This window comes from Lethenteron reissneri, chromosome 69 (genome assembly GCF_015708825.2).
Source record: "Lethenteron reissneri isolate LAM-NWPU_2019-01 chromosome 69, ASM1570882v1, whole genome shotgun sequence".
NCBI classification, from domain to species: Eukaryota; Metazoa; Chordata; class Hyperoartia; order Petromyzontiformes; family Petromyzontidae; genus Lethenteron; species Lethenteron reissneri.
In genome coordinates, this window is record NC_083847.1 from 2,856,460 (window position 1) to 2,869,438 (window position 12,979).

The following is a 12,979-nucleotide window of genomic DNA, read 5'->3' on the forward strand; positions in this document are numbered from 1 at the left end:
AATTCAATTCAGGTGTTCTCCTTGAAGAGGGACTGAGCTGGGGTGTTGTGACGTGGAGGGTGATGTAGGCCCGTGTCTCGTCATTATTGCAGGCATGCAAATGCTCATTGGAATAACACTTTGAACTCAAATGTCACCGTTTTACAAACCTCCGGTACTCATCTGTTGTGGCATCGCCCACGTCTCAGGAGGACAGAACACAACGCAGAGTATCCACTCATCGTCTCCAAACTTTATTATTTTTGTTGCCTATTCTTTGGTTCTTTTGGTAAAGTCACGTAGATAGAAAATAAAATTAAGAATAAAAACAAAAAACCCACGACCTTTCGATCGCAACACAAGCGGTCTTCATCAGGCAGAGAGAAAATGGGGGGCAAGCCTCCAAATGCAACTGCTTATAAGGGCTTCCAAAGTTGTGAGTGGGCGGAGGACGAGAGTTGCAAGGCAGCAGCAAAGAAGCTGCGCGGCGAGCAGCACAGTCCAAGAATGTTAACAGCATGGGCGGGGCAGCCAATGCTAATATAGGAGTAAAGCGCGAGATAGAGGTCGAGCTGAGCGGCGAGGGGCGCAGTCCAAGTGTGTTAGACAATGGGGGGCGAGGGAGGGGGTAGAGATAGGGGGAGAGAGGGGGGGTAGAGATAGGGGAAGAGAGGGGGGGGGGCATTGCACTTCGCTACACACATCCACACTGCTGACGATAGAGGTTGATAAGAAAACACAAATCAAGTCATGACCCAAAGTGGTTGATGACATATTTCCAATGATTGCTGAGTTTATAACCGTCCTCTCGGTTAAAATTGTGTCTGTGACTGTATATATGGATAGCTTCGTGAACGAATCTTTGTTAATAGCCAGTCGGCTTGCAAAGTACCATTGTCTTAGAGAAATCAATTTCACGTGAGCTAGCCGCATTAAAGTAATGATCAACCACGGCAGAAGTATTGGTCCTGCCGTGTTTCAGATCTGCCTTATGTTCACGAACACGGTTCGAGACATGTCGTTTAGTTTCCCCAAAGTAACTGCTGCCGCAGACACAGCTTAGTTTGTAGACGCCAGGATATTGCATGTCAGGAATCTTGTCCTTCACAGATGGGATCAGATCATGAATTTTATGCACTGTGTTAAATCGGACCTGGATCTTGTGTTTGTTCAAGATTTTGGAAATCTTTTTGGTTACCCCTGCTATGTATAGCAAGGTGATGGCTTATATTTTCTATCTAATTGACTTTACCGAAAGAACCAAAGAATATTAATTCCTGCAGTCACGAAAGTTTTAAGTCAAAATTTGTGTTGCCTATTTAGCCAAACTGTCCCCCTCATTACGATTCACGGGAGAGGAAACAGGGCGAGCCGGCTACATGACCATCACTCTGCACCACACTCTGGGCCTCGCTCTGGGTCTCACTAAAAGCAACACCGCCCCTTACTGTGAAAAACGTGACAGGATACTCGAAAAAGAGTCTTGAGACTCACTGCAGTGTTTATAGGTAAACGAGCATAGGCCTAGTGCTGCTAGGGGTGCCATAGTGGCGAAATGTTATCTCCCTCGCCTGGTATGCAGGAAGTTGTGGGTTCAATCCCGACCCTGATGCCTGTATATTTGGAGTTTGCATGTCTCTCTTTATGAGAGACATTCAATTGACGCACGTTTAGAGTATTTCACCACTTTAAATTCCCAAGTGATAAACCACTTCGTTGAGATATCATTTGTGGCCAGGACGCAGTCTCAAAAATATCTATATAGCACAGTCGGCCTTACCTGATAAAATTAAAGTTCATGGTTGGAGTGAACAGTGATCGTTGTTTGTAGGGTTAGATATACCGAGTTAGCCATTCACGCCACACTAATTATTTTTGCAGCAGATATTTTTTTATTCCATAAGCATTTGCTGTGCGTTGATCACTGTAAATGAATTATTTGCCAGTTTCACCTCTCGCCTGAGGCAGCTCATTGCGCACAGACATCAACACGAATTATATCAAGACGACACGCCTCGATCACAGACTAAAGAACGGCGTCAGGGTAGGTCAAATAAATGTGGCCATGGTGTGGAAAGTGCAATACCTCTCCCCTTCCCTTCCCACCCCTCCTCTCTTCTCTACTGCCCTCCACACCCATCCCCTCTTTTCCTCTATCATCAACTCCCCTCCTTCTCCCCCTCCTCTTTCCCCCCTCCCATTCCGTGGTGTCGCTCACCTGCACTCCCTACCACCCCTGCCACTCCCCCACTCAGTAGCTGAGCAGAAACCCGGAGAAGATGCTGTCCCCCCCTTCCCTGGGCACAATTACCATATTGGCAGCGTTCCCTTCATGCGCGCGCAGCCACACGGAGTCTCCGGCGGCAAGCGCAACCACGGCGCTGCCAGAAATCTCCTCGTCAGTCTTGCCACCGAAATTCGCCACAATCTTCCCCTTCTCACTGGCAGCGCCCGCCTTGCTCATTGCCAACTCCACCCTCACATACGCTCCTCTCACTCCTGCTTCTCCTGGTCCCCCCAGGGTGAGGTGGAAGGATAAAAAGTAAAGTCCGGCTACGGGGCTCGTGAAGTTGTTGTAGTGGGTGTCGTAGATGCCCTGGCCGTTGACCACGACGGAGTCGAAGTGGAAGACGCCCCCCGGCGGCACGGTGATGGTGACGCCGATGGAAGCATCCGAGGTGGAGGAGAGTTTGACGGAGAACGCAAGCGGCGAATGTGAGGCTCCTGAGCAGCCTGCGTGGAGGGGTGGAGGGGTGAGTGGTTTGTGGGGGGGGGGGGGGGATTTATAAATTGAGTGCTGCCAATGTGAAAAGGGTCGGGTTAAGGGTGGTGTTGGGGCTTCCAGTGTGGAATTGTTGGATAAAGTATGGATGCTCTATTTCCCAAACTCCACTGCCTCCCTGACTACTATCGCCGACTGTTTATACTGCTCACTCTTCTTACCTATAAAAGTTATTCTTTGTGTGTCTGTCTGCGCGGGTACCTCGAGACGTTTTTAACTGACAAACTATGGGGGTTAGGTATCGAAAAAGTACACGGATACCACGCCGCATTCCGAAAAAGTGCTATTCGTATTTCACATGTGTCAAGTTCAAAGTAGTTTAATTAACAATTTATTCCCTTTTATAAGCACAGGGTGGCACTAGAGCACGCATCTGTGCATGCGCGAGAATGCCGGCAAGCGGTGGTGGTTGCACTAATAATGCACACACACGATCGGTGGGGGGAGTTCTCATTCGCGTTAAAAATGCAACAACAAAAAATACACAACGCTAAGGTAAATTCTTCACAGTGTGATGTCCTCTTCTCCCCAATGTGTGCACTTACTACTATAGGGTCAGTAGATACTACTATTATAGTCCTTAGATAATATTACTGTAGAGCGGGTGGGGGGATGGTGGGGGTGGGTAGCAGCCCAGCCCCAGCCTGCAAAGGTGCCACCGCGGCCAGCTGGGCAATCTAGGCGAGGCTGGGAGCTCTGCACGGGACTAGGCCTCACAACGGCACTTTGTGAAGTCAGTAGTTAACTGCTATAGAGTCGATATATACTATGAAAGAGTCGGTAGATACGACTAGAGAGTCAGTAGATACTACTGTAGAGTCGGTAGATGCTACTGTAGAGTCAGCAGATACTGCTACAGTCAGCAGATCTTGATATAGCGTTAGTAGTTACTACTATAGTCAGTAGATACTACTTTAGAGCCAGTATTCACTACTACAGAGTTGGTTTATACTGCTATAGATTCAGCAGATACTACTATAGTCAGAAGTTACTACTATAGAGTCAGAAGTTACTATTATAGAGTTAGTTACTACTATAGTCAGTGGATACTACTATAGAGTCAGTTGATACTACGATATAGTCAGATACTGCTACAGTCAGTATATACTGCTGTAGAGTTGGTAAGACACGACTATAGAGTCAGCAGATACTGGTAAAGTCATCACATACTACTGTAGAAAAGGGATGTGCGTAGTGAGCATAGTTGAGAGGGTGCAATTGGGGACAAACAGGTGTGAGCATTGGGGCACATGAGGACTCAGAATGAGGAGGGGTATATAAGCAGGAGTGTGTGTAAGGGGAGTTGTTGTTCGGGGACCAAGTGAAGAGACGTGTCGCCGCTGCTGCTCAGACCTGAACAGGACCTCGCCTCTCACCTCGTTGCCGGACAGGTGTTGCCTGACCCCCCACCCGGGACAGACGGGTGAGTGGGTGCGAGAAGGCGTAGGTGAGGGCAGGGAGCAGCGGCGAAATAGAGAAGAGCAGATGCTGGGCGGAGTAGATGAGAGCGGGTAGGAGAAGGAAGCGGCGTGTGTAAAGACAGTGAGAGGCAGTCAGAGGTGTGCCTACAACTGGTGCGAGAGTAGGATTAATAAAGTGTAAGCAGGTGACCTGTTACTCCGTGTCAGTGTGAGTAATTACTACACTACATTACAATGAAGTTCATAGTTGCTACTATAGTCATTATATACTACTATAGAGTTGGTTCATACTACTAGAGTCGGCAGATATTACTATTGAGTCAGTAGATACTACTGCAGTTAGTAGATACCACTACGGTCAGTAAATACTACTACAGTCAGTAGATATTACTAAACAGTCAGCAGATACTACTACGGTCAGTAGATACCACTACAGTCAGCAAATACTACTATATTCAGTAGATCTTACTACAGAGTCAGTAGATACCACTACAGTCAGCAAATACTACTATATTCAGTAGATCTTACTACAGAGTCAGTAGATACTATATAATTAGTAGTTACTACTATAGTCAGTGGATACTACTATAGTCAATAGATACTACTCTTTATTATCTCATTATCATCTTGAGTACAATTTTATGTTTTGTAAAGGACATTGCATTTAGGCACTACGATATAAAACTACGTAAGAAGATAAAAAAGAGGACCCGACAACGAACAACACATACGTGGGTTTGTGGGTGCCTCTGAGTGTTTGCACTGTAAGTCAATAAAATCGGACACCCCACAAAATCACCAATTCGGCCCATATATGGAAGAAAGCAGGTGTGGTGTTGCCAGTGGGGCGTGTCTCTGAATCTTTACCATCGGGGCTCCTCCAGAAACAACAAAAAGACACTACGGATGACCACGTGGAATGTCCGAAAGCTCACTGTGGAGAAAAGGCTGCCACTCCTCTGTCAGGAGCTGGACCAGTACCGCATGAATCTCTGTGGCTTTCAGGAGGTCCGGTGGACCGGCTCTGGCTCCTGCCACCATGAGGGGTGGACAGTCCTATACTCGGGGCAGGAGACTGCCAAACAACAGATAATGGCTCTTCTTCTGAACAAAAGAATGAAGGGGACGTGGGAGCGTAGCGGTGAGGTGTGGGAAGCTGTAAGCCCCAGGCTATTTTGGGCTCGCCTTCCCATCAACCGGAGATGAGGAGTGGTGGTCGTGGTTACTTATGCCCCCACCGAAGACGAACATCCGTGGAGAAATGCAGGCAAGGCTGATGAGTCAGATGGCTTCTATGGCCTCCTGTCACAGGTGCTAGCTAAAATGGCCCCTCTGGATAGAATCATCTTGTTGGGTGACATCAATGCCCGAGTTGGTCATGATGCTGGCACCTGGTCTGGAGTGATTGGAAGCCATGGGCCAGATCAGCTCAATAACAATTGTAGGAGGCTGCTAGATTTTTGTGCAGCCCATTGGCTTGTAATTACCAACACGTTGTTCTGGCATCGGCGCATCCACACAACATCATGGATGCATGCCGGGTCCAAGCAAGAACATCTGCTGGACCACGTAGTGACGGAACAGCAGATGCAGGCCCATGTTCTTGACACCAGGACCTACCGTGGAGCTGATCTGCCCTCTGACCATCGACTTGTCATCTGTATAATGCGCCTGCCATTCTTCCACTCAGGTGGTGAGTGTACACCCAGGACCCCATGCCAACATAAGGGGCCATCCATAAATGACGTCACGCGATTTTGGACGATTTTTTACCCCCTCCCCCTCATCACACGGCGTCACAAAAAGTCAGATCCCCCTCAAATATGACGTCACAAAGCTCTGCCCCCCTCCATCCCCAAAACCATATTTCGATTTTGAAAATAAAACATGCTTCAAATCGATTTTAACTATTGTCATTGTAGTGTGTATTTAATGTGGCGCTGCACTCCGATGTTGTAGGAGAAAACATGTAATAAAAAGTCTATTTAATTAAGTAGAACGTGTTGTCTACATTTATTAAAGTTGCGCATTTATGTGACGTCACATTTCTCCTCGTCACACATCGTCACAAATGTCTGACCCCCCCCCCCCCAGGTGCGTGATGCCATTTATGGACGGCCCCTAAGGTGGTCTGGTCTCAGCTAGCTGATGAAAGTTGCAAGCGAGAACGTCATCATCACTTGCGGCTGGGGTTGGCATCGTCCCCCACTCCTCCAGATGTCGATGGTAAATGGGCGAAGTTTAGGACTGCGATTCATGCAGCTGCAATGGCTGCTTTGGGTAGGCGGTCGAGACCTCCCCAGAGACCCTGGCTGACAGAGAAGGTGTTCAGGATGGCTGAGAAAAAGCGACAGGCCCACTCTAATCGTCTGCAGCATCCCACGTCAGAGAATGAGGAGGCTTACCGCAGCTTTCGCTCGGAGGTTCGGAGAGCTGTGAGGCGCTGCAAGGATGGGTGGTGGTCGCGGGTTGCTGAGGAGATGGAGTCTGCCTCAATGGCCCGCGATCACAAATCCCTATTTAACTCCATCAAAAACAGTAACCTGCAGTGCTACACCTATTATCATCATTAGGGGAAAAACGGTGATCCAATCTCCAACCCCCAGGAGCAGGTTTGAAGATTTGCTGAGCATTTCTGTTAAGTCCTGGGGGAGGGGAAATCCCTCGACATGGAAAACATCGTGGGACAAAGTGGGGATGACCCTGCTGAAGCTGCGGTGCATCAAATATTTGAAGAAGTCACCCTCTGTTAGTGGCTGGCTGAGGTGCCATCTGTTGAGAAAGTACTAAAGGCGATCCGTTCTGAGCCCAGGAATAGGCTCCGGGCAAAGATGATCTCCCAAGCGAAATACTGAGGGAGGGTGGCATTTGTGCACAGACTGCCCTACGTGACATCATAACAGTCTGGACCACTGGACGGGTTCCGCAGGATTGGAAGGATTCCCTGGTTGTCCCCCTCTTTAAGAAGGGGACCGCACAGACTGTAACAACTATAAGAGCATCTCACTCCTCAGTGTGCCGGGAAAAGTCCTGGCAAGGATTATTCAACATCGCCTTGCCAGGCATGCTAAGGAGAGGCTTGCGGAGCCTCAATGTGGTTTCAGAAAAGGGCGGTCCTGCACAGATGCCATATTTTCGGTCCGTTTGCTACAGCAGAGGTGTAGAGAATTCCAAAAAGAGCTACATCTCTGCTTTATTGACCTGGTCAAGGCCTATGATACCATCAGTAGGCCTGGGCTCTGGGTTGTTCTTCGTACTTTCAGAGTCCCTGACCCTCTGCTCATGATCATTAAGGACCTTAATGATTGTGAGCGGGCTCGGGTAAAACTACGTGGCCGGGAGTCGGAGTCATTCCCTGTTTACCTTGGGGTGCGACAGGGATGTCCTCTGGCTCCCACATTATTTAACATCTTTTTGACCACGTAGTCCGTGAAGCCTTTGATGGCTGTACCAGAAGAATTTACATCTGGTACAGATACAATGGGAGGCTGATCGATGCCCAGGATTGGTTAAGGGATGGCTCCTTATTGGTCAACCACGTTATGTATGCCGATGATTTGGTAATTGCCGCTCACTCAGAGGAGGAGTTGGACGTGCTGATGCTGAACCTGGAGCGTGCCACTAAGAGGGCCTTACCATCAGCCCCACCACAACTAAGCACCTGCCTGGGTATTTTGTACCATCGGGCACTCCACTCCCACAACTCCCAATCGGTGATGGGGCAGTTGTGGAGAAAGTGGAGAGTTTCACATACCTGGGCAGTGTGCTCATGACCGGCTCCAGTTTGACAGCAGAGGTCTCACTCAGAATCAGTCGAGCGGCATTATCTTTTCATCGGATGCGTAACACTGTGTGGAAGCTATCTGGTCTGTCACTCCACACGAAGCTTCAAGTCTTCTTGGCCACAGTCATTCCATCCCTTCTCTACGCTTGCGAAACGTGGACCCCCCAAATTGAGCATCTTCGCAGATTGGAAATATTTAGGCTGGCCTGCCTAAGATCCATCCTGGGTTTAACTAGGCTGGATTGTGTGAGGAGCTCACAAATCCTAGAAAGATCTGGGAAAAGTCCCATCGGTGAGCTCCTCCAGCAGGCAAGGCTGCGTTGGCTGGGTCATGTAGCCCGCATGCCCAGCCACCGCATGCCTAAACAGCTTTTGTTCGGCCGGATAGCGGGGGATAGAGGGGGATAAACGGATGCAGCATGGGCTTGAGAAGAGATGGAGTGACGTGGTACAGGAGGACGTGGAGCTGAGTGGACTTGCCGATGACTGGTATCAGCAGTGTCAAGATCGGCCTCTGTGGAGGAGGCTCGTGAAGGACGCTGGTGGGCAATTGGAGGCAGTCACCCTCCAACAACAACGAAGGGCGGAGAAGCGACGCTAACAACAACGAGCGGAGCGCCGGGTGGCTAAGGCACAGCAAGTTGGCACAGTAGGGAGCACAGGTGGTGCATCAGCCAGTTGTCTCAGTCAGTCGACCCGTGGTACCTGGGTCTACCCCGTGACCTCCTGCCAGCGGGCGTTCGACATTTCACGTGGCCTCAAGGTGCACACAGCGTGGCACAAGCGTCGTGGTGACGTCACCGCCACTTAGTGGCAAATGGCGGTTGTTGTTGTTATTGTGCATCGTGAATAGAGGTGTCTATTGTATTGATTCTGCTCAAAGTCGACCCAAGAGCCAAGTTAGAGTATCGATTCATCGAGGGTTAATCACTATGTCAATTCGTTGGTAAGAGATCCACGGATCGAGTAATCCCATTGGTTAGTATAACTTCGTGCGAATCACCCCCCTTTTTCTGATTGGCTAATATCCGCACGATCGGCGATTCAATCACAGTCCGTTTTCATTGCGCAGCCATTCTCAGGCACGCCTCGTGCTGGATTCATCTCCACAGTTGAGCAGGGATTGGCCAAAACATCTAAATTCCTAAAAAATGTCCTTCAAGTCACTCAGTTGAGATCAACGACAACCTGTATAGCCTAAACAGCCTGCCGAGCCAAGTGCTGTTAGCTAGCAGCACCAATGAATGCCTGCACGGCACACGAGGGAGTGGGTGGCTAACACCCCGCCCGGCCTCCTTTGTCTTCCTAGTGGTGATGTTTACTACACCAGACTGTCCCCTCATTTGAGGCCGAGTCTAAGTAGGGGAGGCCCAGGACCGGTTCAGATGATTGTCTATGATGTTAGTGGTGTTGGCCGTGAGCGGTAATCTAAATCGGGTCTATGCCGGGTTCGTAGCGCAGCATGCTAACTGCTGTGCCACCACTCCAAGAGATTGAGATCACACACAGCAGCAGCAGCATGTACAGTGATACCTCGGTTCATGAACTTAATTCGTGAACTGACTGGTCGTGAACCGAATTGGTCGTGAACCGAGGCACATTTTCCCCTTGGGGTTCAATGTAAATCCGGTTAATCCGTTCTGACCTTTTTTTTTGGTTTTTGAAGCACAAAAATATGAAACAAATGACAATACACATTACTGTAGTACTGTACAGTATAGTAATGTATAAAGAGAGAACACTAACCTTGCTTGAGATGACTTCTGACATGGAGGAAGGCAGGTGGGAGGTGGGTGGGAGGCGGTTATTGTTTGGGAGTCCAGTACAGTAAGCACTCAAACGGGTGAACTGTACAATACAGTAAGTACAGTATTGTACAGTACAGTAGTACAGTACTGTATGTGCTAAAAAGCACACCAAAAATCCAAAAGTCACTGAAAGTGTCTTCACAGTACTCACAGTACTTCTTTCTGTGTCTCTGCTTCTCTCCACGATCTTCCTACAGGAAGTCACGACCATGTGACAGCCTGGAATTAGCATAAAAATGGCCGCGGCTCCTGTTCGTGAACCGAAGCGGAGTTCGTGAACCGGAGCATATTTTTATGAAATTTTCTGTTCGTGAACCGAGTTGTTCATGAACCGAAGCGTTCGTGAACCGAGGTATCACTGTATATTGAACTTATTTTGCACCATACGTAGCCAACCGCGATAATTGGAGGTGAAGGGGGGAAAGACAAACTAAACACAAAAGGCAGTTATAATGAAATTAGTTTTCAATTTAGATGGTAAAGTGCATAGCTCCAGTGACTTCCTAAAATCTGAAGAGCGTTCCAGACGGCCGCAGAAGCGCATCTGAAAGCGCGCAATGCGGTGACCACCAGCTTTGTTCGAGTAGCAGCAACACTCGCTATTGCGAACACTTGGAAGTACCCTCCTGTAAAACATGTTCTTGAGACTCTGTGAGCTTTTCCTGGGTAAACTAGTTTAGTAATAATCTATGGGACCATTTGTGGCCAGTATCAAAAATTTTGAAAAGAATATATAAGCTTTACCCTTCCAAGCTAAATACAATAGGTGGTAAGATATTCAGACACGAGCCCATTGTTGCAAGCAAGTCTGCATCAACCACACATCATGCTTGTGGTAAAGCATGAAAACAAACATGATTTAATTTAAAAAAATGTTATAACATAGATACAAAAAAGGTCCTATAGCTATAACTGCTCGACCCAAGCTATTAATGCTGTAATATTTCCATTGTCCTTGCAGTGTTCGCCTTCTGTCGTTATTCTCTGGTCTAACACGGGTGGTGAGACAAGGCAATAAAAGAGGCTGTCTCGGGTGTAGGCCAATCAGTTTCAAAGACAATGCATACATTATCAAAATGTTTGTTTGCATGTTTTACCACAAGCATGATGTGTGGTGAATGCAGACTTGATGACGCCTTGCAAAAATAGGTGTCTGAACATCTTAACATCTCATGTATTTTAGCTTGAAAGGGTAAAGTCTATTAGTTTTAAACTAATAATCATAATCATCATCGTAAAACTTGCAGTTGTAATAATGTTTTGATTCATAACAATGCGTCGTTCATGCAAATTTCAATCTGACAATCGTTGAGGAATTACAGAGCAAGCCGCAAGTCAAGATGTTTTCAGAGAATGCTGTCGAGTTTGTGTGGACGCACCTGGAAGTCCTTGCTCACTACTCTTACAGGGAATTCCAGGTAGACCTAATGTGGAACAGACAAAGACAAAGACGCAGACAAAGATCCCTCATTATTAGCCTGAACTCAATGTCCTATTAGACAGCACACATCAAAGCCACTCGCCTTCTGGATGCGCTAAGAACTTTTTTAAAAACTCAACTACAGTATGATGGGCTTTGTGTCTCACTGACGCAACCAACGTTACAGTGGTTCACTTGCGTCGACGCGCTTGCCTCACAGTGCAGTTGGCAGCGCCGCAGCTTGTGTTACACATAGACATGACATTAATTTGATTTTAAGCTTTCGTGACTGCAGGAATCCATACTCTTTGGTTCTTTCAGTAAAATCACAAACAAAATAAAAAACGTTTCGGGCCCGAAACATCGTGATTTATGTTGTTTTATTTTATATCTACGTGACGTTACCGAAAGAACCAAAGAGTATGACATTAACTTGCTAATCCCCCTAATCTCCCTGCCTAATCTCTCCCATCAACATAGTGCTAATCATCTATAAACACTGCTGTGGTGTGCATATGCGACCGAACTCTTATGCAGCGACGGAAGTTTATTTCATGCTAATCTCTCTACCTAATCTCTCGCTCCCTAATCTCCCCCATTAACACAACTGACGTGCTTGCGTCCGGGGATGGAATTCCTTTTCAGCTCAAACCCCGCTTGCTTGCCCATCGCCACATAAATTAGCCTCTTGTTGTAACAGGTCTCTCGCTGGTGGGGCTGATGGTAATGCCCCACCTCTTAGTGGCACACTCCAGTTATCAGCAGCAGCGCCTCCAACTCCTCCTCTGAGTGAGCCACAATTACCAGGTCATCGGTATACATAACGTGGTTGACCAATAGGGAGCAATCCCTTGACCGCACCTGGGCATCAATCAGCCTCCCATTGTATCTGTACCAGATGAAAATTTCCCCGGTACAGCTACTGAAGGCTTCACGAACTATGTGGTCGAAATAGATGTTAAATAATGTTTGAGCCAGAGGACATCCCTGTCACACCCCAAGATGAACAGGGAATGGCTCCGACTCCCGGCCACGTAGTTTTACCCGGGCCCGCTCACCATCATGAAGGTCCTTAAATGATCGTGAGCAGCGGGTCAGGGACTCCGAAAGCACAAAGAACAACCCAGAGCCCAGGCCTACTGATGGTATCATAGGCCTTGACCAGGTCAATAAAGCAGAGATGTAGGTCTTGTTGGAATTCCCTACACCTCTGCTGTAGCAAACGGACATAAAATATGGCATCTGTGCAGGACCGCCCTTTCCTGAAACCACATTGGGGCTCCGCAAGCCTCTCCTCAGCGTGCCTGACAAGGCGGTGTTGAATAATCCTTGCCAAGACCTTTCCCGGCACACTGAGGAGTGAGATGCCCCTGTAGTTGTTACAGTCTGTGCAGTCTCCCTTCTGAAAGATGGAGACCACTAGGGCATCCTTCCAGTCCAGTGGTCCAGACTGCTATGATGTCATGTAGGGCAGTCTGTGCACAAACGCCACCCTCCCTCAGCATTTTGCTTGGGAGATCATCTCTGCCCGGTGCCTTTCCTGGTCTCCGACTCTGGATTGCCTTCAGTACTTCCTCAACAGATGGCACCTCAGACAGCCTCACAGGGGGTGACTTCCTCTTCCAATATTTGAGGCACCGCAGCCTCAGCAGGGTCATCCCCACTTTGTCCCACGATGTTTTGCATGTCGAGGGATTTCCCCTCCCCCAGGACTTCACAGAAATGCCCAGACAATCTGCAAACATGTTTTTTCCCCTAATGATGGTAATATGTGTGGCGCTGAAG

At 48.1% G+C, this 12,979-nt stretch overlaps 2 protein-coding genes across 5 annotated transcripts in view; both read right to left on the bottom strand.

Annotated features, from left to right (window-relative positions):
* The window catches only part of LOC133360786 (charged multivesicular body protein 1B1), a 406,386-nt gene that overhangs the window by 236,551 nt on the left and 156,856 nt on the right, over positions 1-12,979 (bottom strand). The gene's annotated exons all lie outside the window — the stretch shown is intronic.
* Positions 2,174-12,979, bottom strand: part of LOC133360782 (collagen alpha-1(X) chain-like) — a 43,585-nt gene continuing 32,779 nt past the window's right edge. For all 3 annotated transcript variants that reach the window (XM_061579657.1, XM_061579655.1, XM_061579656.1), the window contains exons 3-4: positions 11,154-11,198; positions 2,174-2,712 (exon numbers count right to left, since the gene is read on the bottom strand). In XM_061579657.1, the coding sequence (XP_061435641.1) occupies positions 2,231-2,712; positions 11,154-11,198 (527 nt within the window). In that variant the 3' untranslated portion in view covers positions 2,174-2,230. The remainder of the gene's footprint in view (positions 2,713-11,153; positions 11,199-12,979) is intronic.